This window comes from Hyaena hyaena, unplaced genomic scaffold (assembly GCF_003009895.1).
Source record: "Hyaena hyaena isolate Hyena2069 unplaced genomic scaffold, ASM300989v1 scaffold_989, whole genome shotgun sequence".
Classification (NCBI taxonomy): domain Eukaryota; kingdom Metazoa; phylum Chordata; class Mammalia; order Carnivora; family Hyaenidae; genus Hyaena; species Hyaena hyaena.
The window spans coordinates 378,768-396,468 of NW_024081623.1; the positions used below are offsets into that span (position 1 = coordinate 378,768).

General features: G+C 63.6%; 1 protein-coding gene across 3 annotated transcripts; it reads left to right on the forward strand.

Moving 5' to 3' along the window:
- The first annotated feature begins 1,625 nt into the window (after positions 1 to 1,625).
- Positions 1,626 to 4,782, forward strand: HRAS (HRas proto-oncogene, GTPase). Of its 3 annotated transcripts, none has more exons than XM_039221471.1 (6): positions 1,626 to 1,788; positions 2,887 to 3,056; positions 3,239 to 3,417; positions 3,548 to 3,707; positions 3,809 to 3,870; positions 4,330 to 4,782. In XM_039221471.1, exons 2-6 carry the CDS (start codon positions 2,946 to 2,948, stop codon positions 4,391 to 4,393), a joined length of 576 nt encoding a protein of 191 aa, XP_039077402.1. In that variant the 5' UTR covers positions 1,626 to 1,788; positions 2,887 to 2,945; the 3' UTR covers positions 4,394 to 4,782. The 3 variants fall into 3 exon arrangements, with proteins under 3 accessions (XP_039077402.1, XP_039077404.1, XP_039077403.1); XM_039221472.1 differs by lacking the exon at positions 1,626 to 1,788 and adding an exon at positions 2,594 to 2,613; XM_039221473.1 differs by lacking the exon at positions 3,809 to 3,870 and having other exon boundaries at positions 1,627 to 1,788.
- Positions 4,783 to 17,701: the final 12,919 nt, after the last annotated feature.

Genomic DNA, 17,701 nt, shown 5'->3' on the forward strand with positions numbered 1-17,701 from the left:
GGACGCCAACAGGCCACTTGTCAGTCCCCGCAAAGTGGGTCTCTGAGCGGACAGCACCCACCTCCCTCAGCGGGAGCGTCGCCCCGAAGGCCCTGGCGTGGCCTGGCGAGGTTCACCTCCGCCTCCGCGCGTGGCGGCGCCCAAACAAAAGGAAGCACCGTGGGAAGGATCCCCCTCGAGGACCAGGGAAATGCAGGCCGGACACCCGGGGGGTTGGAGTGTCCGCGCCCGAGAGGGACGCCGCCACCCGCTTCCATTTAGGCACCTTCACCTCGTGTCTGTGCGCGTCAGGCGCAAGCAGCGGCGCAGTGCGCGGACCTCCAACCGGATACGGTCACGGCCCGTGGGGTCGGCTGTGATACGGGCGGGGATGGTCCCCGAAGGCGCCCCCCAAGGCCACAGCCTGCAGTGGGGTGAGCTCCCAGAGAACAGCACGGAGCCGGCACGGGAGGGGACACGGGCTGGGAGGGGTGCCGTCTGAGCAAAGCGAGCTTGGGCCTCACGTGTAGTGCAGCGTTCTTTCTGTGTGTTTATACGTTACTCTGAAATTTTAAAAAATGTTAAAACATGTCTTTTTCAAAGTCTTGAAGGGAGACGGGACGTGCATGTTTGTGTTTGGGGTGGGGGAGGTTTCAGCTCACCACCCTTGGGCCACACGGAAGGCTTCTGCCGCGCCGGAACCTCTGGGCTGGGGGAGCTGGGTGGGCCGGTCTGCGGGGCCTGCCCAAGTTGGGCGAGGTTGGTGCTGAGGGGGTGCGGCAGAGGGGCTCCCCCCGCCCCCGAGCGGGGCTGCGCGCCGGTGAGAAGCAAGAGCTTCTTAAGAAGCCCGGATACGGGCTCAGAAGGCAGCCTGTCTCGCTGCTCCGCGGGCGCAGATGGGTCCCCGCCCGGCCGAGACGGCCCTGCACCGCCTGTGCCCCGGGCGCCCCGGCTGTGCCGCGCCCAAGGACTCCGCCGGAGGCGCCAGGCGTCCGGGGGCGGGGGGGGGTGACAGGGGCTCAGTCCGGAGCCACCTGCGGGAAGCCGGGCGTAGGGCAGCCGAGCGCCCACCACTGGGGGTCCCAGAGACTCCCGGCGCGGCCCGGTCCTGCTCCAGGCACCTGACCCGCGTCCGGGCGGCCCCCTCTGCCTTCGTCCAGCCCCCAGCCCGAGGGGCGTCCGCCGGCGCTCGTCCCGCGGACTGACCCCTCCGCTCCGGGGCGCCCTCGGCGGGCTGCGCGTCGCGGGGCTGGGGAAGTCCTCTCTGGCAGGGCTGGGGGCTCGAGCCGGACCGCAACGACTCCGCCCCAGTCTACACCCGGACGCGGACCCGCTGCCCGGGGCCTCTATCTCTTCGGGAGAGTCCGAACGCTTCCCCGGACCCGCGACCCCCGGATCCTCAGTCCTCCTGCCCGGCCGAGCCCAGCCCCTCAGGCCGCGGCCCAAGAGGGCCTCCAGGGCCGGCGCCGCCCTCCGCGCTGTTTCCCGGAAGCCCCGCCCGGCCGCAGCCTTTGACGGGCGGGGCGATCGTCCAACCGGAGCGGGGCGGGGCGGGACCGGGCGGTTTCGGGGCGGGGGCGGGCGCCTGCAGCCAATGGCAAGCCGCGCCGGGCTGACGGACGGGGCGCGGGGTGGGGCGTGCGCCGGCCCGGCCGAGTGTCCGCCGCCCGCGCGCCCCGCCGCCGGCAGCCCGAGCCGCACCCTCCGCGGACGGAGCCCATGCGCCGGGCGACCCGCGCGCCCCGGCCCCGGCCCCCTTCCCCGCCCCCGCCCCGGCTCCGGCCCCGGGGGCAGTCGCGCCAGTGAGCGGTGAGTGCGGCGGGGGCGGGCGGCGGCCGGGGCTGCGGTGCGGGGCGGCGGCGGCGGCGCGGCGGGGCGCGCGGGGGCGCAGGTGAGCCGCGGGCGGCGGCGGCGGCGGCGGCGGGGGCGCTGTGCGTCCGCGTCCCCGGCCCTGCCCTGCGCGAGGCCGCGGCCGTCCGCGGGGTCGCCCGCCCTCTAGCTGCGAGGCTGCCCCCCGAGTGCTCGGGCACCAGGCGGCCATCACGCGCAGCCGGCGAGCCGGGGTGTAGGAAATCACTGCCCACTGTCCGTGCAGGGGCGTCCGCTCGTGAAACCTCCCACACTGGGGCACCCCAGCCGGAGGCCTAAGCCCTGGCCTTCATTCTTTTGTCACCTGTGCGTCTGCCGCACACCTCGTTTGGGTCTGTTCCTCTCAGTCAGCTGCTTGTCGGGAACCCTCCCCACCCCCCTACTCCCGCCGGGCTGCCCACATCTGCCTTCTTCAAAGTTCCTACAGCAACAGGGTACCGGGAGTTTCCCGTTATTTTAACGGTGCGGGTCTCCTTGCGGTGTGGGCAGAGCCCCCGGGGGGCAGGGGGTTCTTCTCTGCCTGCCTGTCACCGTGTGCCTGGAACAGCCACTGGCATACAGTAGGCACTCAGTAAATACTTGTCAAATGCACCAACACGCTCCGTGGGGCCCCGAGCGGGTTGTAGGCTGGCACTGGCCTGCCCGGGCACGCTGCTGGGCGCTCCACGGTGGCAAGACCTGTTTTCGCAGGGAGGGGAACTGGGAAGCTCAGCCTGCAGGGCCTCCGGTCCGGGCTTTCTGCCTACCCAGCAACTTCTAATTCGGGTGCGTGGTTGGGAGATGCTCTCAGCTGTCAGCCCTGCCTTTGGGGGGCCACCTCCCTGCCTCTGTCACAGCTGTTAGCTGCAGCTGGAGGCGGGGCCCCTCTCCCACCCCTGGGCTGGAGGTGCCACAGGTGGGCGGCTAGGCCTCCATTCTGGCTGCCACCTGTGTTACCTGGTTGCCTGGGGCCAGGGGGTGGGGCTGGCCAGCCCCCGGAGCCCGACAGGCCTGCCCTGCGGGGCCGCTGCGGCTGAGTGCGGCTTGCTTCCTCGGCAGGTGGCTCGGGAGGCCACCGCATTGACGCACTGACGTGTGCCGCGACCCCCTGAGGAGCGATGACGGAATATAAGCTCGTGGTGGTGGGCGCTGGAGGTGTGGGGAAGAGTGCCCTGACCATCCAGCTCATCCAGAACCACTTCGTGGACGAGTACGACCCCACCATTGAGGTGAGCCATGCTTCCCCCGTTCCCAGCCCTCCCCTCGCGGTGTGGGCGCCCGACGTGGGCGCGACTTCCGTGTCTGCTCTCCAGGGCCTCGGGGCGGGGCATGCGTGGGGCCAGGGAGGGGCTGCCCGTTTGCTTGTCTCAACCGAGAGATGGGGGTGGTCCCTAAGCACTGTCCTCTGCAGGACTCATATCGGAAGCAAGTGGTTATTGACGGTGAGACGTGCCTGCTGGACATTTTGGACACGGCGGGCCAGGAGGAGTATAGCGCCATGCGGGACCAGTACATGCGCACCGGAGAAGGCTTCCTCTGCGTGTTTGCCATAAACAACACCAAGTCCTTCGAAGACATCCACCAGTACAGGTGAGCCGCTTGCTGGCCCCCAGGGGCCTCCCTTTCTCTCTCACTCCATCTGTCTCTCTCCTTCACTCTCAAGGGTCTGGATGCAGCTGTGCCTGCAGCCCACGACTGGGCCACACCTTCTTCTTTGCAGGGAGCAGATCAAGCGGGTGAAGGACTCCGACGACGTGCCCATGGTGCTGGTGGGGAACAAGTGCGACCTGGCTGCGCGTACTGTGGAGTCTCGGCAGGCGCAGGACCTCGCCCGCAGCTATGGCATCCCGTACATTGAGACGTCAGCCAAGACTCGCCAGGTGAGCCGGCTCCCCACCCCACCGCCAGCCAGGGACCCCCCCCACCCCGCCCCAACCCTGCCAGGGAGCAGTGCTTTATTGCCCCCTCTCCCCCGACACAGGGCAGCCGCTCTGGCTCTGGCTCCAGCTCCGGGACCCCCGTGACCCAGCGGCCCCTAGCGCTGTAAGTCTCCCCGGATGGCAGGGCAGCGAGGGCGGCCAGGGCCCAGGGTCTGGGCTGACACAGCTCCAGGGGAAGGTGGAGGTCCCGGGAGAGAGCTGCCCTGAGCCAGGCCGGAGCGGTGACCCTGGGTCCCTGGCCCCTCTGCCCCCAGAGAGCCCCATGGGCCCTTGTTGGCCCTGACCCCTTAGTGCGCTGTCGGGCATGAGGGTGGCAGGTCAGACAGCAGTGGGACACAGGGTGTTCAAGCTTGGAGCCAGACCTCGGGGCCGCCCTGTGGGGGGAGCTTCTGGGGATCAGTCCGCCCAGCGGGGGCAGCCCTGGGGCTTCCTGTCTATCGGGGTAGGGGTAGGGGTGGGGAGGAGGTGGGCAAGGGGCTGCAAGTCTGCATGAGCTCGAGGCAGGGGTCCTTGGGTCTCCTCCCCTGCGGAGTCCGCCTCTGAGCCGGCCCCTTCCTCCTAGGGCGTGGAGGATGCCTTCTACACGCTGGTCCGAGAGATCCGGCAACACAAGGTGCGGAAGCTGAGCCCGCCCGACGAGGGCGGCCCGGGCTGCATGAGCTGCAAGTGCCTGCTCTCCTGACGTCCCTTCCGTGTCCACCGTGACGTCCTCACTGGCCCTCTGCGCCCCACGAGCACAGGCACGGGGCGCGGGGGTGCCGGATGCTGGGAGGAGGCGCGGACGAGGAAGGAGGAGGGGAAGGAAGGAAGGAAGGATGGAAGGAAGGAAGGAAGCGCCACCGGAGCCCGGCCAGCCCAGGCTCCCTGGACACAGGGACCGCAGACCTCCCGGGACGCTTTGCACAGACTGTCGTGAACTGAGGCCACCGGCACCCCGGCTGTTACTCTCCTCCCAGCCCCGTCCTGGCCCGCTGGGCACAGGCTGAGTTGCAGTAAATTATTTGATGGTCTTGACCCTGGCGTCTGGCCGAGGTTGGGAGGCACGGGGGAACCTCAGCTTTGGGTGCTAGGCGACCCCTCTGCAGGGGCGCGGGGCAGGGGCCGGTCCGGCGGCCGGGGCCGAGTCACCATTCTCCATTCTGGGCATCTGGCGTTTCTTGCAGATGCTCCGGGCGCCGCAGTGACAGGCTGGCTTCGCGTTTTACCACAAAAACACTTTACTGAACTTTATAAACAGCAAACGGGGATTGAAGCCACGGGTGGGTGCCTTCCCCTGGAGAGGGAAGGCGTGCTTCAGTGAGTGCTGAGGTGGGACAAGGCAGGGGTGCTGAGGTCCATCGCCTTGGAGGCTCCTAGCGACTCCAGGGGGCATCCCAGTCCCTGAGTTTGGGGACCCTGAGAGGCAGTTGCTGAGGACGGCAGAGTGAGCGTCCCGCCTGCTGCTGCTTTTGCCTGACTTTGCTGGAGCGGGGCCCCAGCATGTCCGCTCGGTCTGTGCCGTTGGTGCCAGGTGACCGACTGCCGGAGTCCCGTGTGGGTGAGGGTGGGGCCGACCTGCCTGCCTCCGCTACCCCTTCGTTGGGGTGGCCTGTTGTTCCCAGAGCCGCCTTAGGTCACCTTCACGGACTTGTGGGGCACACCTCTCCGCCAGGGCCCTCCTTGGGCCAGAATCCAGGACTGGTTAGGGCCACCGGGGGCTCGTTCCCATCAGTCTTCATTCTGGTTGTTGTGGGGTTGTGTTGCTTCTGCCCTCGCCACCCCCCGGGCCCAGGGCCAGGCCAGGGCAGGTCCCCGTGGGTCAGAGGAGGCAGCGCTTCCCTCCTGGAAGGCCGGCGTGCCGTGGCCGGACATGCTGCCAGCTGGCCAGAGCCTCGGGGCCGCCACGCTCCCCCCTCTCTCCTCCAGAGGCCCTCGAGCATCTAGCTTCCCTGTGGGCGCAGAGGCCAGAGGGTCTCCGGGATGTTGGCGGCCTCGGGGAAGCTGGCAGAGTGTTTCCCTGGCTCTCTGCTGGCCATGCCCATCTCTACCCAGAGAGGGGCATGAGCTTCAGCGGCCACAGAGCAGGACAGGTGTCCCAGGCCCTCCAGCTTCATTTTTAGTGGGCTGGCCGGACCCTGTCACTGGGGTCCCAGTGGGGTTTCAGAGCTGGGTGTGTTGTGTGCCCCCTGGGGTGGCCCTGGCACATGCTGAAGGGAAAGGGACCCAGTGTTCTAGCTGAGCCCGTGTCTGCACCTTCCTGGTTCACTGGGAGGTTTGAGAGGGACTCCCATTGCCATGCGGGCAGCTGTGCCAGAGAAGGTTCTGGGTGTATGTGGGGGCAAACAGGCCAAGAACCTGAGCCTCTGGGGCTTCTAGAGACAGTGTGTGGCCACGGGCTCCATGGAGGTTCCCTCCTGCAGCCGCTCCTCCGTCTTGAGGTTGGCCTGGCCGGGAGGGGGTCCAGGCTGCTCATGTTGGGGGGCTGGGCTGGTGGGCCAGCCCATCTCCCCTGGGGAGCATCTCAATGCCAGGGGAGGTGAGGGGAGGCCTGGGCGTCAGGGACACTGTTCTGGGCCTGGGGGCGTTGTGGGGAACTCTTCGAGTTTTGCTGAAGAGATGCAGATGGTTAGTTTCTGCAGCTGTTTGTCCCGAGCGGGATGGGGCGCCAGGGTGTCCTCATGGCTCCCCGCGCGGCCACCCTGGCCTGACACAGCAGCCCACAGGCCGCTGACCCCCAGTCCCTGCGGTGCGCGCCCGGATTTCCAGGCTGGCCTGGTGTCCCCGATCCCGGAGCAGAAGAGGAGATGGACGGGGACAGGACAGGGAAGGAGCCCCCTGGTGGGGCAGCTCACGCTTCATCCTTTGTAGCTGGGTGTGAGGCCTGCGGGTGCCTAAGTCCACCTGCTCCTCCAGGGCCCAGCTCAGGACCAGCGTGTCCCTCACAAACTCGAGAAGACCTTTCCGTGGCCGCTTCAGGAGGCGCTCGAGGAAGTGTGTGCGAGTCAGGCCGACAGCGGCCCCACTGCTGGGGCTCCAGCTGAGCCCAGGAGTGTCCTGGTCAGTGCCGAGGCGGGGGGAGGGGGGGCCCTGCCCAACCTGCAGGTCCAGCCCTCCCTCTGAGGCCATTGTACCCCCCACCCAGGCTCACCGACTCCTGTGCCTGTTGAGGACTGTGTAGGCCGTGGCTGTGAGCATGCCCTCACCGCCCAGGATGAACACATTCCAGAGCTTCTGGGTGAGCGGGAAGGGGGTCTGTGGGGACAGGCCTGGGAGGAGCAGCCTGGGCAGGACTCTCAGCATGGGCCAGGAGCCCCCATCTACCCACGGCCCCCGCAGCCCCTTCTGTGGGTGGACTTGTGAGGAGGGATGGGCTCCAGGCCACTCAGGGCTGTGAGGACGCAAAGCCGGGGGGCAACAGACCCCGCCCTACGCTCAGCGGCAGCACGACCACGGGCTGGCAGCGGCATGGGCCAAGGGCTTGTGCACACTCCTGGCTGACCTGGCCTTCTCTGCAAGGGGACTCTGGGCTTCCCCAGGATGGGTCTCAGCTTCCGGCCTCCGCCTTACATCCCCTGGGTGTGGCCTGGCTTCTCCGGAGTGTGGGGCTGAGCGCGGCCCTCCCTGGGGCGGGGGGAGGAGCTCAGGGAGTAGGTCTCCTTGTCACCTGGTCAACGTAAAGGAACCGCTGGGCCCAGTCAGTCCCAGCGCACATGTGCTCATCCTGGCGGAAGGGCCGCGGGTATTCAGGACGCAGCTGGCGGCCAGAAACCTCCCTGCACCAGGGCCTGTGGAACCGAGTCGATGTACTCCCCACGGCCCTGCTGGGCCCCGAGTGCACCTCTGGGCCCCCCAGGAGGAGGAAGCAGAGCCTTGCCAGCTGCGTGGGGCTCTGCACCACCCCCTGCACCATGGGGACAGTGCCACTGGGGCGCTTCTACTCGCCATGTGCTTCTTCAGCTTTGGGGGCGCTTTGTCTGGGATGTGCTCGTGATGGGCCCGGACGAGAAGCCTGAGGAGGCCCAGTTCCGCCCACTGTCGGGGCCTTCTCCCACCAGGTGGGGGTTGGGCGCTAGGCAGTGACTGCTGTGTGCGCAGCCCTCCTGAGCGCTGGCTGCATGCGCTCTGGGGAGAGCCTGGGGTGGCGGGGACAGGACCCCCCTCCTCGCAGCTGGGCTGGCGCCCCGGGCCGAGGACCAGGCATGTCTGACCCAGCACCCTCTTTCCCGCAGCGGCCACAGCAGGGCAACAGGGTTCCAGGCACAGGGGCAGGGAGCGCGGCCCACGGCGGGGGAGGGGGCTTGGGAGTCCTGCTGGGGGCACACAGGAGCGGGAGGCGATGCCCTCTGGGCTTCACCGGCTGTGGGCCGGCAGGGGGGCGGGAGGGCTGAAGGACCAGCAGGGATACAAGAATGGGCCAGAAGCGGTGGGGCCGGTGGCCGTGGCTGCAGGACCCTGAAGGCAACATGGGGAGGCAGTGCCCTTTGCCGATGGGGACGAGGGCTGGGTCGGGGGCCCCGCCTGCCCACTGCTGGAGCGGCCCTGCAGGGAGGCTCTCCTGAGCTCCACGTCCCGTCCAGTGGCCGGCCGGGACCCCTGCCTCGCATGGTGTGCCTCTCGTTGGTCGTCGGCTGAGCTGGCACCCGGAAGGCGTCCTCCTCACTCAGGAACATCAGCAGGACGGGCACGGTCTGGCAGTGGCCCACCTCCTGCAGGGCCAGACACTCACGGAAGGTGGCCTCTGAGCCAGGCCCCTACCCTGACATTGGGTTCCCAGGGCGTCCTCACAGCCCGAGCCCCCAGAGGAAGCCCCCAGAGGCGGGGAGAGCAGGGCTCGGGGCTCTGCCTTCCAGGACCAGCTCAGGGGTCAGCACCACGCAGCCCCACTGCATGCCATCCTGGGGTCCCCTGTCTCAGACAAGGAGGAAGTGACTCGTTGAATGTGCCAGGGTGAAGGGGACCTGCAAGGCCTGGAAACCCCCCGCCCCCCATGAGTGCAGGCAGGGGCCTCACTGTGGCACATGGAGGAGGGCCCACGAGGAGAGCGGGGCCAAGACACCGCCATGGAGCCCATGGGGTCTCTGAGCTTGTGTTCCCCCGGGGAATCTTCTGAAGATGTGGCAGAAAGGGAGCCGTCTCCTGGTATACCACACTTCTGGAGTTCCAGTTAATGGGAACCTTGCTCTCCGCCAAGTTCCTGGATAGCATTATGGTATCTTCCGGACCCAGAGCCGATGCAGCCCCAGGGCTCGGTGCCAACCCTTCTCAGCAGTGAAGCCCTCTGCCTCCCCTGGCCTCTCTGTGACAGCGGCTGCGGAGTCCTAACTAGTGCGTCCTGTTTGGTCACGAGCACTCAGTTTCAGGGAGGACAGTGTAGGGCAGCCCCGTGGTGGCGGGATAGTCATGGCGTTGTCACGGCATGGACGGAGCACACGCAGACCATGGCCTGCTGCCCGGGAAAGGGGACGGCAGAGGGAGTGGGTCTGCATTCGTGTGGCCAGCCCTGACAGCTCGCCGCAAGTGCCTCAGTGCGCCACGTTTCCCTGGGGCCGAGTCTGCGTACAACAGGATGCAAATATCTGAGAGACAGTGTGATGGGTTATGTTCATTCTGGCGTCTTCAGTTTGCCTCCACTAAAGCTCACTGTGGGATGTACGCTCTTGGGTCTTCACAGAGACCCCCCCCCCCCCGCCGCCCGCTAGGTCCCTGGGAGCAGCGCCTTTGCCCTGCAAGTCCCCTGTGTAGCCAGGCGCCCGCCACCTCACCTGCTCCGGGCAGCCCGATGCTTCTCCTCCCCGTGATCACAGCGTTCGAGAGTCGGGCCTCCTTCGCTGAGCAAAATGCACGCAAGGTGCTTCCACGCCATTGAGCGAATCCATAGCTCACTTCTCACTTCTTAGCCCTGGGTTGTGTTCCGTGTTGTGGATTCCCTGTGTTTATGCAAGAGCATCTTGGCTGCATCCGGTTTTAGCTGTCGTGAATAAAGCAGTGAATGCTTGCATGCAGGTGTTACGTGGATGCAGGTTTTCGAACCAGTTAGGTAAATATCCATGAGCAGGTTGGGTCGCGTGGTGAGGCTGTGTTCCGCTTTGTAAGAGGAGGCTCCACTGAGCTCCCGCCCCTGCCCTCCTCGCCTCCCCCAGCGCTGGGTGCCAGCCTGTGCTGCTGTCTCATGCCGTCAGGTTCAGCATGTGTTTGTGTGTTGATCTGCACGCGCGTGCACACGCACTATATCCATGTGTATTTGTGTGTCTGTATCTTCTTGGCTGAAGTGTCTGTTTGGATCTTGTCCCCCTTCTGTGCCTCATCGTTTGATCGCTGAGCTAGCTGTTCTCAGTCTGCAGGGGTTCATTACATGTGCGACTGGGAGTCTCCCTCCCGCTCCCTGACTTTCCCTCTTGCTGTCTGAATGGTGTCTTTTGCAGAGTGAAATTTCTTAATTCAGATAAACTCCAATCTGTCAGTGATTTCCTGCTGTCCTCTCTCGGTGGACCAGCCGCTTCCTCAGAGTCCACGGCCCCGCTCTCTGCTGGCTTCCGGTTTCCTCATGCCCGAAGTGAGTTACTGCCACCCTGCAACACGGCTGCAGACCGGACGCAGGGGGCCCCTGAGCTCACACATGGAACAGGCCGCTTCTGTGGATGGCACCAAACCGGCCCCAAGTCAAAAATATTTACCATCTGGCCTTCCTGGAACACCTCACCGATTCTGGCCCAGATGTGCCCACGGGCACGGCTGCCCCTCAAATCTGGGCCTGTCTCTGCGAGGCACACAGCATGGTGGCTGTGGGAGAGGGGTGTTTGGGGGGGTGGCTGGGGGCCTCGAGGGCTGATGGGAGCTGGCTCGCCCTGCACTGGGTGCCACAGTCAGCAGCGATGGAGCCGTACTCTGCGGGCCACCCAGGTTCAGGGGGTACACGGCACCCCCCTCGGTGGAGGCATGTTGATATCTTGTTGTGGGACGGGTCTGGGGTGGCCACGTGGGGAGCCCCAGCCCACGAGCCTGCCTGGATGCTCCTCAGAGCTGGCCTTGGCGGGCCTCCAGGTCACCCTCTCCGAGGCACCGCCGGTCACTGCGCTCTGTGCAGACAGACTCCATCTCCTGCTGCGACTCACGTACACCCCAACAGGTCTGGGTGGAAACTGCATTCCCGTGGCTTGGTCTCCACAATGTCAAGGTCTCCAGCTGCACCCAGTTACCCAACACACAGCAGGAGCTTCTGATGAGTGCAGACTGTCCAGAAACCGTCAGGTGGCCAGGAGGCACGGACACTGGCCGCGCACTAAGCAATTGCACTAAACACTCCCCGGGTGGTGATGGTGTCCCGCTCGTGTGTAAAGAGGGAACCCCATCCGTTAAAATGCACCTGACACGTCCACAGATAAAGTGGACCTGAGGCCCCAGGTCCGTGTCATGCCAGTGGGGAAGTGTGTGGTGAGCACAGGACACAGCGGGACAAGGGTCAAAAGGCTGAACCCGGGTGACGGCATTTGGGGGTTCATTGTATTATTTATATCACAAACGATGGAAACTGTCCTAAATAAAATGCAAAAAAAATTCAGAAGTATATAAAAATAGTAAGAGTGTGTGTCCTTGTGACCCATCCGCTCCTCATTCAGTCCATCTGTGTTTTCCCCCAGCCCTGTCTGTGCTGCCTGGCCCTGCCCATGGCCCCGTGCTCCGGGCTCTGCTCTCTACCCGCCCCCCCGCCTCCAGCCGCCCAGATCGCTGCTGGGGCATCCTGAGCACTTCTACCGTGAGGCATTATTTTGTTTGCCACTGACATCTCCCCTTTCCTCAGAGACCCTGCACTCTCCACCCCAAGATCTGTGTGCCTCTCCTGGGCCCCCTGAGTATCCCCTTGGGCCCCGGGGACCTGCCTGCAAAGAAGCCTCACTCGATGCCAAAGCAGTCCCAGAACATGATGTGGCTGCGGAAGGCGCGGCTCATGTCCACATCCATCTGCTTTACTTCCCGAGAGAAGAGCTCGGGGCAGGGAGAAGCCAGCATGAGAGATGCAGGACCCCAAGTGCCACACACGGCAGCAGTGCCCGCCGCCGCATGTGTTTCCCGCACAGACCTCCTTCCTTCCCTTGTTTCCTAAGCCAGGGATAGTCCCGAGAGCCCCCTGTGCCTGTGAGGCCCGCAATGTGGCCTGCGCTCAGCAGCCCTGGGCAGGGGACACCCAGCAGTTGGCCGTGGCTGCTCCCCTCCTCCTGGGACCTGCTACGGGGCACCCGGGGAGGCAGGGAGGGTTGACTGGCCTCTGCTCCTGACCCCTGCCTGAGTCCTCCAGACAGGCAGGCAGGGTGAAGCGGGCGCCAGCCATCTCCCGCCACTGGGTTATTCTGTTCTGCCAAGCAGCTGCTGATCCCCCGACTCGGCTCCATGTCACAGGAGGGCCTCTGGGGGCTCCGGGCCTGTCTGGGGTACCGGCTCCCATCCCCCAATGCTAAACATGCCCCACAGCCCTGACACCCCCACTTTCAAACCCATTTATGAAGGAAAAAAGTATCCTATATATAGACCTCATATATATGTATGTTTCCCATTTTTTATTAAAACATTAAAAAAAATTTTAGAGTGAGAGAAAGGGAGAGAATGAACACAAATGGAGGAGGGGCAGAGAGAGAGAGAGAGAGAGAGAGAGAGAGAGAAAGAGTCCCAAGCAGGTTCTGAGTTGTCAGTGCAGAGCCTGACTCAGGGCTCGAACCCATGAACTGTGAGATCATGACCTGAGTGGAGATCAAGCGCCCGATACTTAACCAACTGAGCCACCAAGGGACCCCGTGTGGTTCCCAGTTTTAGGCTTTGTTTGCTTCTGTAGAGGAAACCCCTTGATCTCTGTATAGTTTCCTGTACCCAGCCAACCTTTTAGACTAGTTTACAAATTCTGATTAATAGTTATGCAGAACGTCTTGAGTTTTCTGAGCATATGATGGTATCAACTGCAAATGTTGATAATTTTGTTTCTTTTTATCTGTGTAACACTTTTATTTTCTTGTCTGATTTTATCAGCTAAAAATGCCCATATTATTCTGAATACCCGAGCTGATAGCAAACATCTGTTTTTGCCTTCTTGATTTTACTGGAAATGGCTTCAACATTTCATGGCCCCTCAGGATATTTGCTGTTTTTCTTACAAAGGTTTTTAAACATTTGGTGTATTTCTGCTCTTCCTTACGATTTTGTTAACAATTTAGGTATAGCTGCTGAATTTTATACTCTAGCTTTCTGGAATCTGCTGATGTCATCAGAGGGCTCTTCCCTGTGAAAAGGGACGATGTGATATTTCAGACCCACCCACTGGTTCTGGAGAGCGCGCGACCACTGGAAATGCAGCACCGCGTGCCTGTGGCGAGTGTGGCGCGGGTCAGTGCGCTCTCCTCTCCGCTGCTCCTCGCTGGGCTGGGGCGGGGGGGGGGGCGCAGGACCCTCTGGTGGAGGGGGAGGGGAAGTGCTGGCCATCCGGGGCCCTCTGAGGGGGTGGGAAGGACCCCTGTCGCCTCCCAGTGCAGACTTTTTCTTTTTATTCTCCTTGATGTACCTGCTGTTCCTGTATGTTTGGTTTCTCACTTCACGGTTTCGATGCATTGTGTCTGTCCCCTGCATAGGCGGGCAGCCCTGCTGCCCTGAGCCTGAGGGCGTGACCTTATCCCTCCCCACGGGTTCCCCGTTCCCCCGAAGCTCCTGACCAGTCTGGTGTTCTCTGGCTTCACCTTGTAAATATCCACCGGGAGAGACCACACCTGACCCTGTGTCTGTGGAGGGATCCCTTCGTAGACTCCTTGATGCATCTACAGGGGAGAAGGCAGTGCTGGTGAAAGAAGGCCTGGGGCAGCACCACACAGCTGATGGAGCGAGAGGCATCTAGAAGATTCTAGCCTTCGGCTCCATGGTGTCTCAGGAGAGGCGGGGTCTACCCAGAGCTGGGCCCCGCCTCCCACAGTGAAGAGAGGACCAGGGCTCGGGGCCTGCTGTAGCCTGTAGTCCTGGCCTGTCTCTCCCTCAGGTCCGGGGTGGCTTCAGCTCTGCCACCAGACTCTCTTAGGCAAGGGGACTCTCATGGGGGTGGGGAAGCTGTGAGCTTCCCCGTAGGGACTGAGTGCCGTCCGCAGGCTTTCCGCGCACCGCCTCCTGGCGGGTCCAGAATTTGCGCTGTGTCCTCAGCACCTTCACCCTCTTGCTGGCTCTCGGTCCAGGTCTGATTTTGCTGGAAAACGCATGAGGCCCCGGCTGTTTGAGGTCCACACTCAGGGCAGTGTCCAGTCGCCCTTCGGAGCCTTGATGCCCATAAACTCAGAGGAGGCAGGAAGGCACAGACTCTCTCACGAAGACCGTGGCTCCCAGACTGGCAGCGTGTGTAGTTCTGGGACAGGGGTGTTTGGTAAAATACCCCTGGCACAGCTCGGGGGCCTGGGTGTGTGGAAACCTGGCTCCGTGCCCCCTGACCGCATCCTGCCTGTGCAGCAGGACAGGCTCGTGCCTCAGCCTCACTGGTGCTGGGGCCGGGCCGCCCCTTCGCCCTAGAAGGCAAGAGAAGCAGAGCCTGAGGACCAGGCCCCCGCCCAACAGCCCCCAAGTCTCAACCCAGGAGACTCAGGAATAGGAACGGGGGGGTGCGCTGCCAGGTGCCAGTGGGTTGGTGTGTGAGGAGGGTTGCTGCTGGCATGTGGGGTGCTCACAGCAGCCCCCCACCAGGTGACCTGCCCCCATTCTGGGTTGGGCCAGGCTGAGAGCTTTCCAGTGCAGCCTGGGTGCACGCCATGACCGTCCTGATGACGCCCCCATACCTTCACAGGCCTGACTGCCCACAGTCCACACTGCCTCTCCCTGCACCCTGGCTGTCACCCCTGCTGTCCCTGACCCCACCCTTCTTGTCCGTCACTGGTGTCACAACCACCGTTTTAACCCCTGTCTTATCAGAAGCATGGCCCACCTCTGATCAATCCAGATGACCGCTTGCCACAGGGCAGTGAGCAGCGACTGAGGGCCCCGCTGGGCGCAGTGGCCATTGGCCCCCAGCCTGCTGCCCTTGTGCAGAGGCCACCCCACTGCCCACCGTCACACATGCCTGCCCGGGGGTGGCCTCCTCCTCCTGCCCATGCTGGTCACCCCATCTCTCCGGCCTGTACCCTCCCTCCCTGGCCTTGCCTGATCCCTGGCGTCCTCTCTGCAGCACTGCGGAAGCCTTTGGGGCTGGAAGACGCCCTGGCCTGTGTGTCGGGGAGGAGCCCCGCACCAGACTGGCGTCCTTTCTGCCGGACCCAGAGCTCCTCACCCTACGCAGCCACTGCTGAGCAGACTGGATCCCTGCTCTGACCCCCTTCCCCAGACAGGCGTGGAAGCCACCCCTCCCAGGGCCCAGGGGCCTGGCCCAACACCCAGCTCCATCTCTACCCACTTCCTGAGTTAACCTCCTGGGTCTCTCAGCTCAAGCCTAGTGTGGACTCTGGCCCTCAGAAGGCTCCAGGGGCCAGGCCCTGAACTGGGGAGGCAGGTCCTGACACCAGAGAAGTGTTCCTGCAAATGGAAGCCATTCCTGAGATGAGAGGAAGGGGGTGTGGGTGACTCCCTGCGCGGCACCGTCATGGTCCGTGACTTTGCACAGCTAGAGGTCAGCGTCTTCCCAAGGTTCACCGCGGGCCCGGCTTGGCGTCCCTGAAACACGGGGGGGCACTGCCGTGAGGTCGTGTCATAGCCAGGGACGTGGGGGACAGGAGGGAGCAGAATGGCTCCCTCTGTCCCGAATCCTGACGGAGCCCAGGGACCTCTGAAAACAGGGCAGCATGGGACGCGACAAACTGTCTGCCCGAACGGGAGCGGCCGGACCTCCCCGCACCCCTGCCCCGCCTGCGCCTCCCCTGGTTCTGAGGACTGCGATCTTCGTCTGGGCTGAACCAGCTCATACTTGGCTCTGATCCCTGCCCGGGCCTTGCAGGCCATGGTCCCCCCTCCGGGGTAGCTGCTCCTGGGCTTCGCCTCATCATATTATTTCTGCCGGTTCCAAGGCCAGCAGGGTGTCTGGGGCCCCCCTTCATGCTTAGTGCTGCAAAGCAAAACAATTTGAATCTTACACTGCCCTGAAAAACTTCAGAGAACAGATGCGTCTGCTCCCTGTTGGCAGACGCCCAGTCTGTCTGAGCAGAGAGTGCGGGAAAACCTGACGGCCAGGCGGGCGACACGCTGGGCCGGTGGCTCGCAGGCTGGGACTCCCACGTTGTAGCCTCCCACCTACAGGACACCTCGCCAGCCACCTTCCTAGCACGTGCTGTCACACTGAGATGACAGAGCTCTCTCTACCAGCGCTTCGAGGAACAGCACCGTGGGGGCTCAGGCGACCTGCTGACCTGAAGTGAGGTGTGGCATCGCCTGGCCCGGGGCTGGCCCTGGCAAGAGGGCGGAACTGGCGGCCAGTGTGGGTCCCTGCGGGTTTGGGGGCGGTCAGAGGCTCCTCTTAGACGCCACAGGCACTTGCAGCAGATGAGGAAATGCAATGAATTGGGTTTCATCAAAATTAAAATCATTCACCAGCAAGAAAGCCCAAAGACAACCCAGACAGTGAATAAAGCTATCCGTGGCTTGCCTGGGGGGTGGGGGAGGCTTCTCGTTCCCTGGTCCTGAGGGAGCATGTCTGCCCGTGGGACATGAGGTCCCTGCGAGCCCGGCACCCCCACTCCGGCCCGCGGGGCTGACGGACAGCACCCGCCGGGGCCCGTGAGTCTAGGACAGGGCAGGCCCCCAGGCCTGGGTCTCCGCTGCGCAGTGCGAGCTGCCCGAGTCCCAACCCCGGCCTCCTCACCGGGGCTTGGGCAGCGGGGTGGCAGTCCTCTCCCCGTGGAGGAGGGGGCCGCACCAGCCGGCGCGCGGTCAGTGCTTGGGGGCATCGACGTCACCTCGGCCACAGCCCGGAGGCCAGCGCCACCCACCCGGAGGCTCCAGGCCCAAAGGGAGCAGGGAGTGCCTCACACTCTCCCGTGACCTGTGAGCTGCGCCTCCCGTCTACGTGTGGGCGGAGGGGGCCGTGCCAGTGTCGGAGGGACAGTCCGAGAGCACGAGCGTCTCCAGCTGCCCGAGGACACAGAGCAGAGTGGCTGCCAGGCAGCGGCGGAACCCCAAAGCCATCGTCCGGCCTGCAGGGGGGTCCCGCATCCTCAGTGAAGGGCAGCGTGTCTGGTTGGGACTTAGTCCTTAATCCTGAAGGCCCAGGGTCTCAGGGGAGAGTCCTGTCACCACGCAGAGTGGGAAGGGGGCACTTGGCACCTTCCCACCATCCTGAGCTCCCATCCTCAGGCCCTGCTGGCCTCCTGACCTTCCTGGAAGACTGTGTGTCACAAATATCTCTCGCCCCCAAGGGTCCCCAGTATGCGCTTTTCACTTGAGAACATTTGAGGGGTGTCTGGGGGGCTCAGTCCGTTGAGCATCTGCCTCTTGATTTTGGCTCAGGTCGTGATCTCATGGTTTGTGGGATCGAGCCCTGCGTGGGGCTCTGCACTGACAGCGTGGAACCTGCTTGGGATTCACTGTCTCCCCGTCTCTCCGCCCCACCCCTGTTTATGCCCCCCTCTCAAAATAAATAAGTAAACATTTACAAATTAGATTTGAGAAATCTGTATCATCTCTGCAGAGGTGCCTTCCCATCTGAAATGGCTGCATACATAATCCTCTCGTGGATCCACTGTGATTTTTATCAGAATCCCCTATTATTTCATATTTACTGAAGTTACAGCAGACACACCATGTCACGTTACTTGCAGGAGTACAACATGGTGATTCCACAGTTCTCTACGTCATGCTCTGTGCTCCCACCTAAGTGCAGTCAGGGTGTCAGACTGCTGGGTCAAAGCTACCATTTTATAACTAGTTTTGTAATTTTCATCATTTATAAAAAATAAAGAACATCACGATGAACCCCCAAATGCCATCACCCGGGTCCAGCCGCGTCCTGTGCTCACCAC